General features: G+C 35.3%; 1 protein-coding gene across 8 annotated transcripts in view; it reads right to left on the bottom strand.

Moving 5' to 3' along the window:
• Positions 1-15,765, bottom strand: part of ODF2L (outer dense fiber of sperm tails 2 like) — a 36,924-nt gene extending 21,159 nt beyond the window's left edge. For 7 of the 8 annotated variants that reach the window (XR_006785288.1, XM_045835518.1, XM_045835524.1 and 4 more), the window contains exons 1-7: positions 15,584-15,765; positions 8,367-8,531; positions 6,399-6,531; positions 5,634-5,762; positions 3,579-3,641; positions 3,388-3,459; positions 2,755-2,871 (exon numbers count right to left, since the gene is read on the bottom strand). Coding sequence is in view for 7 of the 8 variants with exons in the window: in XM_045835518.1 (XP_045691474.1) it covers positions 2,755-2,871; positions 3,388-3,459; positions 3,579-3,641; positions 5,634-5,762; positions 6,399-6,531; positions 8,367-8,479 (627 nt within the window). In the remaining variant the exon portion in view is untranslated. Of the gene's footprint in view, positions 1-2,754; positions 2,872-3,387; positions 3,460-3,578; positions 3,642-5,633; positions 5,763-6,398; positions 6,532-8,366; positions 8,532-15,583 lie in introns of those variants that run through there. The other variant, XM_045835525.1, reaches the window with a different exon arrangement.
• Between the last annotated feature and the right edge of the window lie 271 nt (positions 15,766-16,036).

Below are 16,036 nucleotides of genomic sequence, written 5' to 3'. Positions count from 1 at the left end.
TTTTAGTCTTCCATTGGCTGGACAATCATTTTAATTTGAAAAAAATCAAAGAAGTCATGGTAGAAAATGGGGGCTTTACTACTTAACTCTGCTAAACAATTTCTGCTTCATGACTTCTACTAAAGTTGAGATATTTTTATTGTTGTTCCAGTTACAGTCGCCTCACTCCTTTCCCCATTGCTCTCCCTTACCCCATCCCCCCCTCACAGTCAACACCCCCACCGTCCGGTGCCCATGAGTCCCCTATTCCTGTTCCCTTGCTTGCCCCTTCCACTTCCTCCCCGTTATCACTCCCTCCTCTTAAACAAGATTTAAAGACTTGATTTCTCTGAAAAGTAATTAGGTAGACTAAAAGAAGCAAAAGATTCTTAAATTGTCTTTAAAAGTCTATGTTAAACTAAAATATCCAAGGAATGTTTAAATAAGCCATTGGGGAAAAACAGGAAGAGCGCTGCAGTAAGTCTCCTTCAGAGAAGTGAAGACCCCACAGGCAAAACAGCTGTCATTCCTCAGCGAGACCACAGGGTGTCATCAGCACACCATGAATAATTGCTATACCTTTAAAAATCTTTTTAAACACTAAAGGCAAAGTAAATTTTTTTTAAAAAAGATTCCAGTCAAAATTTTCTCACTAGATTACCAATCCCACACTTAAACACCATTACAGAGTATACTGAAACTATCAAATTATTTTTATAGTTTCAGAATAAATAACCCCTTAGTCTTTTGCCAAATGAACAGACATATTTTAGGTCAACTGCTTGCTTTTTCACATTTCTAATACATACTGCATATTATAAAAATAATTATTCTCTGTATCTTCTAAAATGTGAAAATATTCTAACACTAAGTGCTATATTATAAAAATCTAGGGAAAAATGGGTTCAAAGTATCTTTGGGGTAGTTCTCAGAGAATTATAAAAGAACCAATATAATGAACTGACTCAGCAATACTAAAAAACTGAGATTAATGTAGTCAAACTGAGTTCCTTGTGTTTTTACTCAAAAATAACTTGTTAAACCAAAATTGAAGAATTAAATTCTGACCTGAAATTACTTAATTCCTTAAATTCCAAAAGTGTGTAACGTGGAAAGTAGAAAAATCAGTAACCTAATGAAACTTCTTTTGATAATTTCTAAACAGTTGAATTTTTAAAAGTAATTTGAACTCAAAATATCAATACTATACAGGAGACTGTCATTGAAAAATTTTGGGATTTTAACTTTATATTCTTTCCTTAAATTATCAGAAACAGAAAAAGTAACTGTTAACTTTTTTAAAAAAATCACTGAATATGAGAAAACAACTTCAAAAATTTCCCCAACTGCTATTTGAGAACATAAAAATTGTGTAGATAATTATTTGAGATATTAAATCACACATATTCTCTCATATTTATCATGTTGAGCAATGAAATAGCAACTGTAATTCACATGCAATGCCCTGGGATCCTGATACAAAGGACACCGGGAAATCTATGGGGGAACGTGCCTAAAAGCACAAGTAGGAGGACAGAGGACAAATTTTACATCCCCTATAAGCCTGTTAGTGCCTCTCTGAAGAGCAAAAGCTCACTGAAAGAAAAAAAACAACACCCCAAATGCACTCATGAAACATGTGCCACAGATTGGAGACATCTGCTGATTCAGGAGTACGAAAGCAGACAAATTTAACACAGAAGGCCTCATACTTGGTAGGATTTGTCTTTGTATAAAGACAAATTTGTGTCTTCTCAGACCACTGCTTGATTTCCTTTGGCAAAACTAGTGACAGCAAATCCAAAAATCTAGTGTCATATCATAGCAAACTCAAATTCTTACCACAAGTGGCTGTATGGCTTCCTAAAAAATAAACACTCAGTTTAAACCAAAAAGTTCACTTGATTATCTAAACACCAAACACTAAACAGCAGGATAACTGATTTTAAAGTTATTGCCATTAGCCCCGGCTGGTATAGCTCAGTGGATTGAGTACAGGCCTGTGAACCAAAGGGTCACCGGTTCAATTCCCAGTCAGAGCACACGCCTGGGTTGCAGGCCAGGTCCCCAGTGGGGGCCATGTGAGAGGCAACCACACACTGATGTTTCCCTCTCTTTCTCCTTCCCTTCCTCTCTCTCTAAAAATAAATAAATAAAACTTTTAAAAAAATAAAGTTATTACCATTAGTACCAAACACAAAAATAATAAACATTTATTTAACACTTAACTAAATATATGTATGTACATTGCATAGATGTACAAAAACAAGACTGGAATACTATATGTCAAAATGTATTTTTTTTTTGTAGATGAATTCAAGGTTTGTTTTTTTTTGACATTTTTTTCAATTTTATTTTATTCATTGTTCAAGTACAGTTTTCTGTCCTTTACTCCCATCCCAGCCCACCCACCCATCCCTCCCCACCTCCCTCCCATATTTTTGAGTTATTTTTAATGTTCTCTTTAATATTATACAAATTATCCACAATAACATAAATTAACTATATAGTGGGAAAGGTTTTCCAAGAAACTCAAGCTCTACAAATCTTTCCTAGAGTAGTACTAAAAAGAGACAGATTTTTATATTAGGATTTAGAGGCAAATCTTCAGACAGCCCAGAAATCTTAAGTTTCAGTTCTGCCTCAAATACGTATTTCCCACGGCAATACTTAAGTTGAATTCTTTCAAAACCACCAAATTCCAGAATTAAGGAAAGGCTTTATAGTAGATCATTAACTTATTACAAACTATAAAAATTGATGAATATTTATAACCTTTATATATTCTTTTAATTTGTCATTCTCCTCTTCCTTTTTATGGATTTGGAGTTGTAGTCGTTCATGCACGACTTTAACTGATTGTGCAAAACGGTTGGCTTTCAAAGCATTTGCCTAAAACAGAGGAAACAAAAATAAAATGTGTTATTTGATATATTTTTCCACAATCTTTAACTTACCTGCATTCAGACATGATCTAAATAGCTGATAAAAAGCAAAGTAACATGTCACATAAACGGTGGCACCTGCCCCACCACCGCAACTGTGTTCCAAGTAAAGCTATTTGGGACATTTTCTCCTCCCTCCTTTTATTTAATAGCTCCTGATAATTACCTCTTTTTAAAAATTCCTACAAGTGTTCCTAAGTCAAATTATGGGTATGTCTAAAATGCTGCACCATACAAATTTACACATAATTCCTAACACATAGTGATTTAAACCAAGTACCTTAACAAAAACAACATAAAAATCTAAAAATAATTTTTTTTAAATTAAGATGTGCTATTTGTTACATTATTTGTGTATTTGCAAAAACCTTTTTGTGTCTATTTCTGAGGACATGGGAGCCAGGGTGGAAAGAAAGGAGTCAATATCAAGAAAATAGATAACTTAAGGTCAAAATCTGCTTACCTTTTCATTCTGAAACAAACAAGAAAGTTCTTGGATATAGGCCTCCTTTTCAACTACCTTCTTCTTAAGATCCTTCAGCAAATATAATATTAGAGTCAGGAAAATCATAAACAACATTGGCTAATCTTACAGACAAACAGCATACAAACAAAAAGGTCAGAAGAATAGATACAAAGTGTAAAAAGACTTACAGTATTTTCACTTTCATTATCAATTAGCTTCTCTAACATGCTGGATAAATCTGTGTCATCTACCTGTGAAAAATACTGCTGTAAGTCAGTGTTCATACACTATATTTCTCAATATAAAAAAATAGAAACTGAAATAAGCATCAGTTAAAAAAGGAAAAAGGACTCATGGACATGAACAACTGTGTGGTGATTACTGGGGGTAGGGGGTATAATGGGACTAAATGGTAATGGGAAAAAATATAATACAGATTAAAAAGAGTATCGCAGGTTCGATTCCCAGTCAGGGCACATGCCTGCGTTGCAGGCCATGGCCCCCAGCAACCGCACATTGCTGTTTCTCACTCTCTCTCCCTCCCTTCCCTCTCTAAAAATAAATAAATAAAATCTTTAGAAAAAATTAAAAGACAAATAAATTTTTAAAAAGAAGTAAGTATCAATTAAGAAACTAATATGATTATGTGCCCTGGCTGGTGTAACGCAATGGATTGAGCGCAGGCTGCGAACCAAAGAGTCGCAGGTTCGATTCCCAATCAGGGTACATGCCTGGGTTGCAGGCCATGACCCCCAGCAACTGCACATTGATGTTTCTCTCTATCTACCTCCCTTCCCTCTCTAAAAATAAATTAAAATCTTAAAAAAAAGAAACTAATATGATTATGTCAATTATACCTCAAAAAAGCTAAAATAAAAAAGAAACTAATATGAACAACTATACTGCACAGTTCAGATTTTTTTAAATGTTAACATCAGAAGGATTTTTGCCTAAGTGTTCCAAATTATGTTTTGTCCACAATTCATAAAATTAGTTAATTTAAATAATGCCACAGAAAGTACAGGCCAATGACATAAAAATCACAAAAATCTTATATTCAGAGCAAGCTCACAGTGCTGTTAGTGAATAGGTAAAAATTATAAACATCCTAATTCTACCAATAAGAATTATTTTTATTCATGGCAAATCAGTAACAGAATTTATGTAGACATACAAAATGAGAACACAGAAGAATGTTTGTTTATTTATTTGAGTGTTATACTCCTGTTTGAGGATGTGGAAAAGTTATGGTTTCTTTCACCTAAAAGCACATATGCAGGTGCATGGAATGCAAATTTGTGTTCACAGTGTCAGAGAGGTCATGGACCTTCGTGAAGCCCATCCAGGTGCTCTGTGAGGTCACACAGTGGACCTGCCTGGAATCTGTGTTTTCACTTCTCTGGGTACACACCTCACAAATGAATGTTCACAGCAGCTTCATTCATAACAGCCAAAAAGTAGAGGCTATCCAAATGGACATCAAATGAGGAATGGACAAATAAAAGTGGTATGCCATACATAAATAAACTCATAAATAAAATATTATTTAGCAAGAACGAGGAATGAAGCACCGATACATACTAAAACATGGATGAAATTTGAAAACATTGTTAAATGAAAGAAGGCACTTAGGAACAACCACATATTCAATGACTCCATTTATGGGACATGTCCAGAATGGACAAATCCATAGAGACAGTAAGTATATTAATGGGCTAAGGAGGGGTGGGTAGGGATGGGAGGTGGACAACTAAAGGGTATCGAGTTTTTTTTGTAGTGATGAAATGCTCAACAATTGACTGTGGTGACAGCTACACAATTCTGTGGATATCCTAAAAATCACTGAATCGTACACTTAAATGGTAGAACTATATGGTATGTGAATTACATCAGCACAAAAGTGTTAGCAAAAAGAATACATAGATGTATAAATATAATGTACACAAGAGCTTACATTCTATGAGTATTTTAGTATAATTGGCTGAATGACAACATTATAACAAATAATTGAAGTTTTTGATATAGATAATAAAAATATCTTTCTATAAAAATACATTGCAATACATGTAGAACTATTTATGAAACATTAAAAGTAAGGGTTAGTTTAATGATTGCCATTTCCAAAAAATTTAAGAATTATTTCCATCTTAAATATACCAATATTTTAACTTCTACAGTTTGAAAAATAATATAGCCTTCAAGTGAGAAATTCCGCTATTAAATTAGTGGTTAATATTCCTTACTTGTTGGTATTCTGGCTTTCTAAGAAGATGTTCTAAAGCTTGTTTTGCGCGTTTAAATGTATCTAATTCTTTTGTTAATATTTCCTTCTGTTTAAAAATCTTCTTCAAATTGGATGGAGAAAGATCAGCCTGACAAAATACAAAAACCACATCATATTTAAGACATAGCATTAGCACACTAAAATATGTTACTTATTATCAAAGAGTACTTTCTCCTAGTGACAAAATCATTCTTTTGTACATAGTAATAGTCAACGCTGCCAAGTTTATTAACAGCAATAGAATCTGTTACATGGTACATTACAGTAAAATGAAATCAAAATAAGAGATTAAACCCTAAAGTATTTCAAGCATTTATTTTAATAAAACTAATAGAATGCAATCTATTTTTTTGTCCTTACCTCAAACGTTAATATACAAAATTTTAGATTTCTATTCCACAAAACATTATAGAAAACAGATATATTTCATCTTTCAGAATATTTTGGTTTTAAATTTACTCTTGAGAAAAGTTGACTCACTAATTCAACTCCAGGTAAGTCAAGCACTGAGGTATACAGTTTCTACCTTAACCTCTTATCAAGTGCACTCCTGAAACTACCTCTGAGGTAAAGAACTGTGGAACAAAGAACACCGGTAAGCCTGCATTTTTTAATATCCAATACCAGCACGTGCACATAACTACATTAAGATATGAAACCTCAGTTAGTGCAATCTGAGCATTATGCTAGCTTTTCATTTTATTAGATATTCGCAAGTACTCACATTTTCAAAACTAATTTCTTCAACGGTGTCCTTAAATAATGGTAAAAGTAATTCCATAGAAAAGGCTGCCAATTCGGCTTCCTTAAATGTTGCTTCCAACTCAGTCTTTACATTTAGGATGCCCTGCTTTACACTAATTAGATATGCAGAAACAAAACTCTAATTAAATCTGTCAAATAAACCAGTTGTATTTTCATGAATATATATAGCATACCTTTAACTAAATATTACAGTTACCTAAATTGCTCTGCAAAATATAACAGTAAATTGTCATTGAAAATGTAATGGATTTTTCTATACTACTATATTTTTTCTACATTTACTATAAACAGAGAGACAATTTTTAAAATGGTAAGATATATAAAACACAGAGACCACCAACAGTAATGCTTTCATTGTGCTTTTGATAATTATTCAACACCTCTTCTCTAGTTTGTAAAGCAATTTGTGGGAGTGTCTGTCTTTTTTCCTTCCCTTCATTTTCCCTTACTCCAAACCCAAAAGACTGGTCTTTCTAGACCTTATTCCCAAACCCTTTCTTAAAAGTTACTGCTCTTCACAAACTATTCCCCCAGAATGAATAAGCTAAAGAAAAGGATAACAAAAAAACTACATCTCTCCAGCTATCTAAAAATCCTTCATATTTGGCTTTATAGTAATTATCATTTAGAACAAAACTGATAATATTTGACTTCATTATGTTTTACCTAGACACAACTGTGTATCATTCTAAGACACATCTTTACATCCCGAAATCAGGTGCTTCTCACAATCTCCCTCCACAGCTCAGGAGGAAGCCTGAGCTCTCTATCCTGCACACGCCCCAGGCTTGTAAAAGGAATATCCGATGCTTTGCCAAATACCCCAGAGACAGGGCACAACATTTGTTTAACCCCTAGGAAGGGAGGGTCATGGAGAGAGGCTGCAGGAGCTGGTGAAGGAGGAATGTTTAGCAATATTCCAGAAGCAAGACTCCAATGTAGGCTTGCTGTATATTGTAATTAAGAGCCCAACAGCAAGAAATTTTATTCCAGTTAAAGACATTCCTAAAAAATGTCAATCACCAATATTCTTAATAGCAAGGACAACTTGAGTCAAAAAGTGACTCAGAAGAGTTGGACTTGAATAGAGAGAAGTTTTGAGAATACCTTAACTCATTTATTATACTTTTATTTTTACATAGGCACATATTTGGAATAAAAATCTATGTATAATTAATGAGCTTTTTAAATGTTTATAAATAAAATTCTGAGTCTGTCTTCAATTGGCAGCTCTTTTCTTTCTTTATGGAATATATATAATGGCTCATCAGCATTTGATGGCATCTTAGAGGCTATGTCAAAAAGTAGACTGTGTTCTTACGCACCACTGGCTTAAAGTGATGGGCCCATGAAGATGCTGGCTGTGAATGACAATTCCCCATTATTAAAAACCATAGGCAGAAAGTCAAGAATGATTATATATGTGCAAATACCTTCTTTTTTAACAAAGTAAACTAGAAGTTGGTCTATACCATCCATAGTAACAATAATTGTATTTTAAGATTGTCATTTTGGGGAACAATGAGTCATATAAATAACAAGTATATTCCCCATTCTAAAAAAGCAAACCATGCCAGGTATTTCTTAAACAGCAATATACCAAGTGACAGAGAATTGATACTCATTAACTATATATCCAATATTCCATAATTTATATCTTCATTTACCTTAGTTAAAACACTTTATACTTTATAAATTCTTAATAGGTAAGGTTTTCATTTTTAATTGCTTTCCTTGAGAATCAAAAAAACTACCCAAATTCTCCTAAATAAGTACATTGTAATCAAATTAAATCAATACATTAATTACTAGACTTGAAGGAGTTATTCTTGAAGAAATGCTGTATTTGATTCAAATAATTTACAATATGGACAAAACATGAAACCCTGAAACCAGAAAATTAGACATCCCCTATTGTTGAGAATACCAGCTGAGATGACTTTCACTGGTGTGCTGTGGTACATGTTCTCTCTCCAATCTAATTTTAAAATGGGAAAACAGTTCTTCTGAATGACTTCCACCATTTGTAGGCTCCTCCATAAATCTGGTAGATGAATTACAGGTGGCTTCCACAACAACCTCTCCACACAGGCTGAAAGTCAGGAAATATTTTAGTTATTACACTTATTGTTCCATTAGATTCTTTTTTATGTCATTACCTTATAATAAAAATCTAAAGATGTATAAACAAGTAATATTTCACAAATTGAAACTCATAACTGCTACTCATTGTGATACTAACTCAAAATAGTATCCAAACTGCATAGCACATTCAACAGTTGCCAGTTTCCATACACAGTCTCCAAAAAGCCCACTATTTTCTGTATAGTCACAGAATGTAGAAACCTTTATTAATCTATTTTTTGAAGTATTATAATAACATCTTAATCCAGTCAGACTAGAAAATGGATATAAAAAACCATACGCTCACTATAGTACTCAGTTTAATTACAACCATCCAACAGGAAATGTATATTATTTATGCCTAGAACAATAGATATTTAACATACTTTTATAAGTATTTGACAATAATAGCTACAAAGAAGATAAGTTATTCCTTTAAAAGTAGACCTTTCAAAATTAAATTCATTTACTCCTACTTTCCAGCTCAATCTAGTATATTCTTTGGTGATAATGAATAGAGAGATGGCATTACTTCTAAGTTTTACTCATTTAGTTGCTTTCACTCAAATTTGGAGGTGTCATTTTAAATGTGAGTATTTATAAATTTTTTAAAGCCATTCTAGTTTAAGTAATGCATATTTCAGCAATCATTAAGGCTGTGTTCTCACAACTCTAGTATATAGTAATGTGTTCCTGACTTCATTTTATGTTTATATGAAATCAAATGTTGCATTTAAGATTTTCTGCATTTTTTCAGAGATAGTTACCTCTTTGTAATTTATTTTTATATATCTGGGTTATGAAATCCATATGTTCAAGAATTTTCATACTTTGGGTAAATGTAAAATAATAGGTTGAAAATTATTCAAAATATTTAATTAGTGATTCAAAAACCTTCCAAAGTATGTGTAAAAATGTATTTATTTTTGTCTGAAGATTCTATGTACCACAGAGGCAAATATTTAGGATACAGGCCAAAGAAAGCATGCTCATATTTTGGAAATGCCACCAATTCATGTCCAAATGAAATTGCTGACTAACCTACAGATAGTCTAAAATGATGTAATCAAATGCTGCATATATGCCACATCCATTATTAGGGAATAACAATATTGGAGCTATCTACAGTCTAGAAGAATTAAAAATATAGATATACAAAATCAAGGAAACTAAACCTAAGGGTAAAGAAGAATATGTTCTGGATAAACCACTGCAATCAAGAGAATTATCATCTACTGATTTGTTCAGTTGCAATAGCTTCTCGACTCAAGAGAGGAACTGGTGTTTATCTTTCAGCCATCCTCTTGTTTAAACAGCTTTAAACTTGTGTAAACATTGCCGAATCCTCGGCACCTATGTGCCTTGTAAAAGTCGAGTAATAACTGAAGGAGAGGACTTAAGACACAGAGCAGTTAATGAACAGGATGAATACAGACTGTTCTTACTCATTCGCACTTTGATTCATCTTTTGGGGGATCATTAAAAGAAAAATGGTTTCCATCTTTGGAATAAAATTTCAAAAAACAATGTGAGTGGATAGGTAGCTTCAATTTGTAGGAAATATTTTATGAGATAAGATTCGATTTGGTAGCAGTATTTTAAAGACATTCTTGACCTACCCTTGTCTCCTGACAGCTACTTATACAATATTCCTAAAAAATTTATCACAAGATAAAATCATACAACCTTTTTCTTCTTCATTTATGAAAGTAATTGTGTCTTATCTTAAAGGATAAACAAATAAGAGTAACACAATGTAAAAATAGATCTGAGAATGACTTTGGCCCAACATTTTAAAAGGTTATCTTCATTACTGAGTCCTCAAAATGTGAAATAGAGAACTGTATAAATGAAGTCTCAAATATTTCCAGAGAAATAATCAACAATCAATTCTTACAATTTAGAAATATTTTCCAGGATAGAAATCGTTCAGAGGTTCCAAGACACTCCACCACTTTTGTGTTGTGACAATACAATAACCGAAAACACATGTGCTGAACAACAATGCAGTAATTTTCTTTAGCATAAAAAGTCCTACCTTATAAAATCATCTTAATGGACCAAATGTATTCTTGTATGGAAAAGCAGATGTTTCAAAAGAAAATGTTTTCAATTATGTAGTATATACTGCCAATTGACAAATGTATAAACAATATTTTTATACAACTTGCTAGTGGTGAAACAAAGATACATATTCTGCACACATATTTAATGATCAAATCCCTAAAGATTAGAAATTCTAAAATATTTTTAATGTTTAGAGGATTAAATTTCCTATACAGAGATGACTTTACCAGTCCCCTACCAAAAGGCATGTACTTAAAGCTTTTTCCAGGAGTGGTCATGGGTTTATGCTGATCCAGCTACACTCACAGAACTATGTTCCATTTTGGCCAACGACAAGCATTTGAAGGATGGCCGCTCAGGGACCGCGATGCTGGCCATGGTCAGAGAAAAGAATGATCACAGTCCATGACCTTCCTTAGCACCTAGATTGTTTTAAGTAAACTAACCAGCTGCAAACAAATATGTATTTAAAACCAATCTCTTTGATGAGAAAAGTGTATTAATCTTGCAGGTTTCAATTATTTGCTGCCAAACATTAATTCTTGGAAAATTAGCTTCCATTGGCTTCAAACAAAAGAATAAATCTTCTACAGAAAAAAAAAAATCCACTATGAAATATTCAGCAAGGAACACAAAATAGATATAAGAATCCTGATCTTCCCTCTCACTATTCTAGACACTAGTCAAAAGATTACTAGCAAAGTAATTGTATGGCTTTTTAGACTCCACAATGAAAAAAATTTATAGGAAATTTGAAAATAAGCAAAGAGTAACAACGAACCAAAGGCAGAAAATTGATCTTATGAGAAAAAGCTACTGTAAATGAAAAAACAAAACAAAACATTTTTCGATGCAGTTTAACTTAGATACAGTCCTGCAGCACTTAATGATGGAGATACGTTCTGAGAAATGCACCGTTAGGCAATTTCATCACTGTGCAAACATCACAGAATGTACTCACACAAGCCTAGGTGGTATAGCCCATTGCTCCTAGGCTACAAGCCTGTACAGCATGTTACTGCACAAAACAACACGAAATTCTATCAAGCACAAGAGAAATGATGTAATCTAGAAACATGGTAAACAGATGTATGAGGCTGCTGCTGGCATAAGACAGCATACTGTTTTACAGCAAATATTTTTTTATAAGTAGAAAGAGTACACTAAAATAAAAAGTGTGGTGCAGTGAATACATAATCCAGTAACAGAGTCCTTTACTATCATTATATCATTATCAAGTATTATGTACTGTACATAATTATATGTGTTATACTTTTATGTGGCTGGCAGCTCAGGAGGTTTGTTTCAACAGCCTCACCACCAACACGTGAGTAATGTGTTGTGCTCTGACACTGGGATGGCCATGACATCAGTAGGTGACAGAAACGTTTCAACTCCATTATAATCCTATGGGACCAGCATCATTTATGCAGTCCAGTGTTGACTGAAATGTCATTATATGGAGCATGACCATAAATAACTAGCTAAATCCTCTATCCAATGATAAAGTAATTTAAATATAAAACAGCTGCAGATTAAACAGGGAAAAAAGCTGACAGCAAGAATGACTGATTTGTAAACAATGGATTCATACTCCATGCCCCAGTCTCTCTTCCTTCCCAAAGTATTTCCCTGACTGCTCCCAACCATCAAGAATCCTAAACATCTAATAGTATTTTCAGAATCATACAGTTTAGAATTTAATTGCTCCATAGTGCTCATATTTTTTTTTGTCTTTTAACTTGCCACTAAGTCTGTAGGAGCAAATATCATACCCATCATCCTCGGCCCTCAAAAATGACCTAACACTGAAGGGCGTAGGTTAGGTTCCAATATATGTTTGGTGATCAAATAATTTGTTATTCAAACCAAGACACTTTTGAAAAGAAAGGGGCCCCATATAAAGCCCAATTATCTAGAAGAAGATTGGCCCAAAGTTGTTCAGAATAGCCTAATCCCAAGCAAAGTAAGTATCCTTTATCAGATAAACTTAAGGCATTTTCCATCCCTTCAACATGAGGACAATTGTCCTTTATTAATGGAGCACTGGCTGATCTTATACATATCATCTCACAAAAATCCTTGTCAGGTTGCTATTAATATTAATATTCAAAAGATACAGATAAAAAAAACAAGTTTTAGAAAAGTTAAATAGCTTGCCTGCCCACGATTATAAATAAGGAAGTGGTAGAACTCAGTTTTGAACCAAAAGCCATAAGATACTAAGATATAAATATAATAATCTACACAGTAGAAAATAACATACAAACTTGCCCTAACCCAGTCAGGTTTCAACCACACTATTACATATTCAGTTTATATTTAAAAATAAAAAATGTTCTGTACAAGTAAACAATGAGTAAGATTGAACTCTTTGAAGGCAGAGACTCCAAGTCTAAAGAGAATATACAGGCAGTGAGGGGACCACTAAAACCCGGTGTGCTAAAGGCTGTGACAGGGAACTCATGAGGTGCCACGAGAGCGTACAGGATGCCTAACACCAACTGGCAGGAACCTGGAAGACTTCCTGGAAAAGGTGGAACCTCGGTCAAGTCCTGCAGAACAAGTTTAAGTTTGGCCAAACAGAAGAGCAAAAGGCATTCCAGGTAAAGGGTAACGTGCCAGCAAGAGCAAGGAATCATGAGGGAACACGGATTACAAAGATGAGACTGGACAGGCTGAAAACAGTATCTGTATGGCAAACACAAGGATTTTTTCCTACAGGTTAAGACAAACCATTACATAATTTTAAGCAGAGGAATGACAGATTAGAAGTGCATCTTTAAAGACAAATCAAGTGGTATTTTGGGGAATGACTAGGCATATGAAAGAGAGGAAAGCAGAAGCAGTGAAACTAGTTATTAGGGTCTCAAAGAGATGAAATGTCAACATTCTTTCCTATAAAAATTTTGAAGAAACCAAGTTGTTTCCAGTGGTGATAAAAAAAAAAAAAACATGAAGAACACTGAAAGAATCAGAATTAGAATGCCAGACTGGCAAGAGATCAGTACAGAAAGAAGTGATCAAATATAACACCTCATTTACCCATGACCATCTGAATCAATTGCTCCACATACAAGTTCTAGAAAATGATAGCTTATCCCTTTAAGTACCAAAATTAACTTAGACCAGATTGAAGAAAATCTTTTAAAAGTATTATTTTTTCCCTTTCAAACACAGCACAGGTAGACGGAATATAAGTAAAACCATTCCTTGATGACCCAGATGCAGCATATTAAATGGAAAGAATATTGAGCAAGACTCATCAGTTTTTGGTTCTTGAGCCACCTGACATGGGCAACCCTTAGCCACAATGGGCCTTGGTTTACAAAATGAGACTAATCTTTGTCAGCCAAAGCTGTGGTGGGGTTCAAACAAAATGAGGTAGAAGCACGGACAGGCGAGGGTTTTTTGTTTTAGGGTCTCTTTGGTTCACTCTGTTGAGGCTATTTTCCCATCAAGTCTTTCCTTTAAACTTTTTCATCCTTTTTAAAAATAATCATCCTCAGTCAACTGCCATTCCTGTAATTACTTGTAGGCCTGAATTATCTGTATAGAACCAACTTTTTAAAAACAATTTTTGAGACCTATTATTTGCAGGATTATTACAAATCATCTTCAATGTAGTCATAAATTGACTACTATTGAAAATACCACTAAAGTACTACTAAACCAGAACCCAGTGAAAACAATTACTAACTTCCAAAAGAATTGTGCCCAGCAGGTGGACGTTATGCCAACTTCATTGCTATACCCAGCTTCCAGGGTCTCATTCATTTGTACAGACCAAGCACAATGATTAATAATAATATAAACAGCTATCTTCTCATACTTTTGGGCGTTTGGGATACAAAAACAATACCATTAATATACACCAATTGCAAAAGCAGAGGAAAAGGAGAAACAAAAAATGGACACCTGTTAAAGAATCACAAACATGGCATTTTTATAGTAAGCAGAAGGGAATCAGACTAATTTTAAAAGTAAATAGGCTTCCTGCGGTTTGTTCCTTTAACCGTAACTAGCTCGGTGGTGCTTAAAACTACTCCAGGTGCCTCATTCATTCAAAAACACCTGAAACGTTACTATGCATGAGGTTACAAGGAAACTGTCTCAACAGACTTCATTCTCAACACCAGCCACCATGTGGTTTCTCAGTAAACAAGCAGCACCATTTACTAACCACGGACACTCAAAACCTGGCACTGATTTACTTAATCTCTCTTATTACAACCACTCCAAAGTAGCTATCATCGTCCTCATTTTACAGAAGAGAAAACTGAAGCAAGGATTATTAAATGAACTGTCCAAGGCCACACACCTGAAAGGGTCTCCTATAGGCTGGAACCTAGGATCCTGGAGAAGGAATTATTTCCTGAGGCTTCCAAAGTGTTCTTCACTTTGGGAGCCCCAGGGCCTACTAGGGTCTGCTATATTATATAGTGGATGCTTAAAGACTAGTCGAATGAGTAAAACCAGTATTTCGGAGAGAAATACTGTCGAGCCCGGCCGGCATGGTCAGGGCTTCATTAAGAAGCCCACCCAGGCTAATATCCGCTCTGATGTCCCAGGGACTACATCCTTTCTAGCAGTATCTGAGCCTCGCAGCCTTTTTCCAGCCCAGGCAGCCAGTCTCGGGGGAGCGGAGGGTGTGGGCACAAAGGGGGCATGATGCGGTCGCGCCCGGGATGAACTCGAGCGTCTTTCATTTCCGGGTTCATCACTGCCACCGCACCCAGGCCCCAAAGGAAGGCTGCGGTAACACCCCAGCCTCTTCTAAACCCAAACTTCCCTCTCCCAAAAAAACACGTCTACGCCCCCACCGTCGCGTTAGCACGTCGCTGTGACGTCAGTCCGCCACCGCTCCCGCCACCGCTCCGCAAAAAGCGGAGTTCGAAATGGGTCGCAAATGCTGGTGGTCCGTGAACGTTAGTGAAGCCTCGGCAAACGTACCTGAGATCTCTAGCTCTGGGTCAGCTAGGAGGGAGCGGGACGCAGGGGGCGGTGCAGTGGATGAAAGCTTAGAAAGGAAGGCAAGGGACCTGAGGCGGAAGCAGGCGAATTCCTAGAACGGCTTGCGGAGGAAGAGCACCCGCTTAGGTGAACTGGGACGAAAGCGAAGCTAGTAACCAGCAAGTAGCTTCTCTGGCAACCCTCGCCCCGCCCCTTCCGTCTAGTACAGCTGCGGTAGCCAATTGGCTAGGCTCGGAAAACCGGTGTCGGAAAATTTTGCTATTCGCGGGAGTAAGGGGCGGGACCTGGGCATAGCTATCTGTCCGTTGCTGCACTAGTTTAACTTTTTCCCTAAGCCTTTTGTTTTGCAGAAGAGCTTGTGGTTACCAAAAGTCTTACCTGAGCTCAACCAGAAGTGGAGGTAGATTGCAAATGTTCTGACGCTTGGCCTGG

Source organism: Phyllostomus hastatus, unplaced genomic scaffold (assembly GCF_019186645.2).
Source record: "Phyllostomus hastatus isolate PE091 unplaced genomic scaffold, TTU_PhHast_1.1 phas_contig_209, whole genome shotgun sequence".
Taxonomy (NCBI): domain Eukaryota; kingdom Metazoa; phylum Chordata; class Mammalia; order Chiroptera; family Phyllostomidae; genus Phyllostomus; species Phyllostomus hastatus.
Note: the sequence above shows the minus strand (reverse complement) of the source record. Positions and strands in the feature narration are given on the sequence as shown.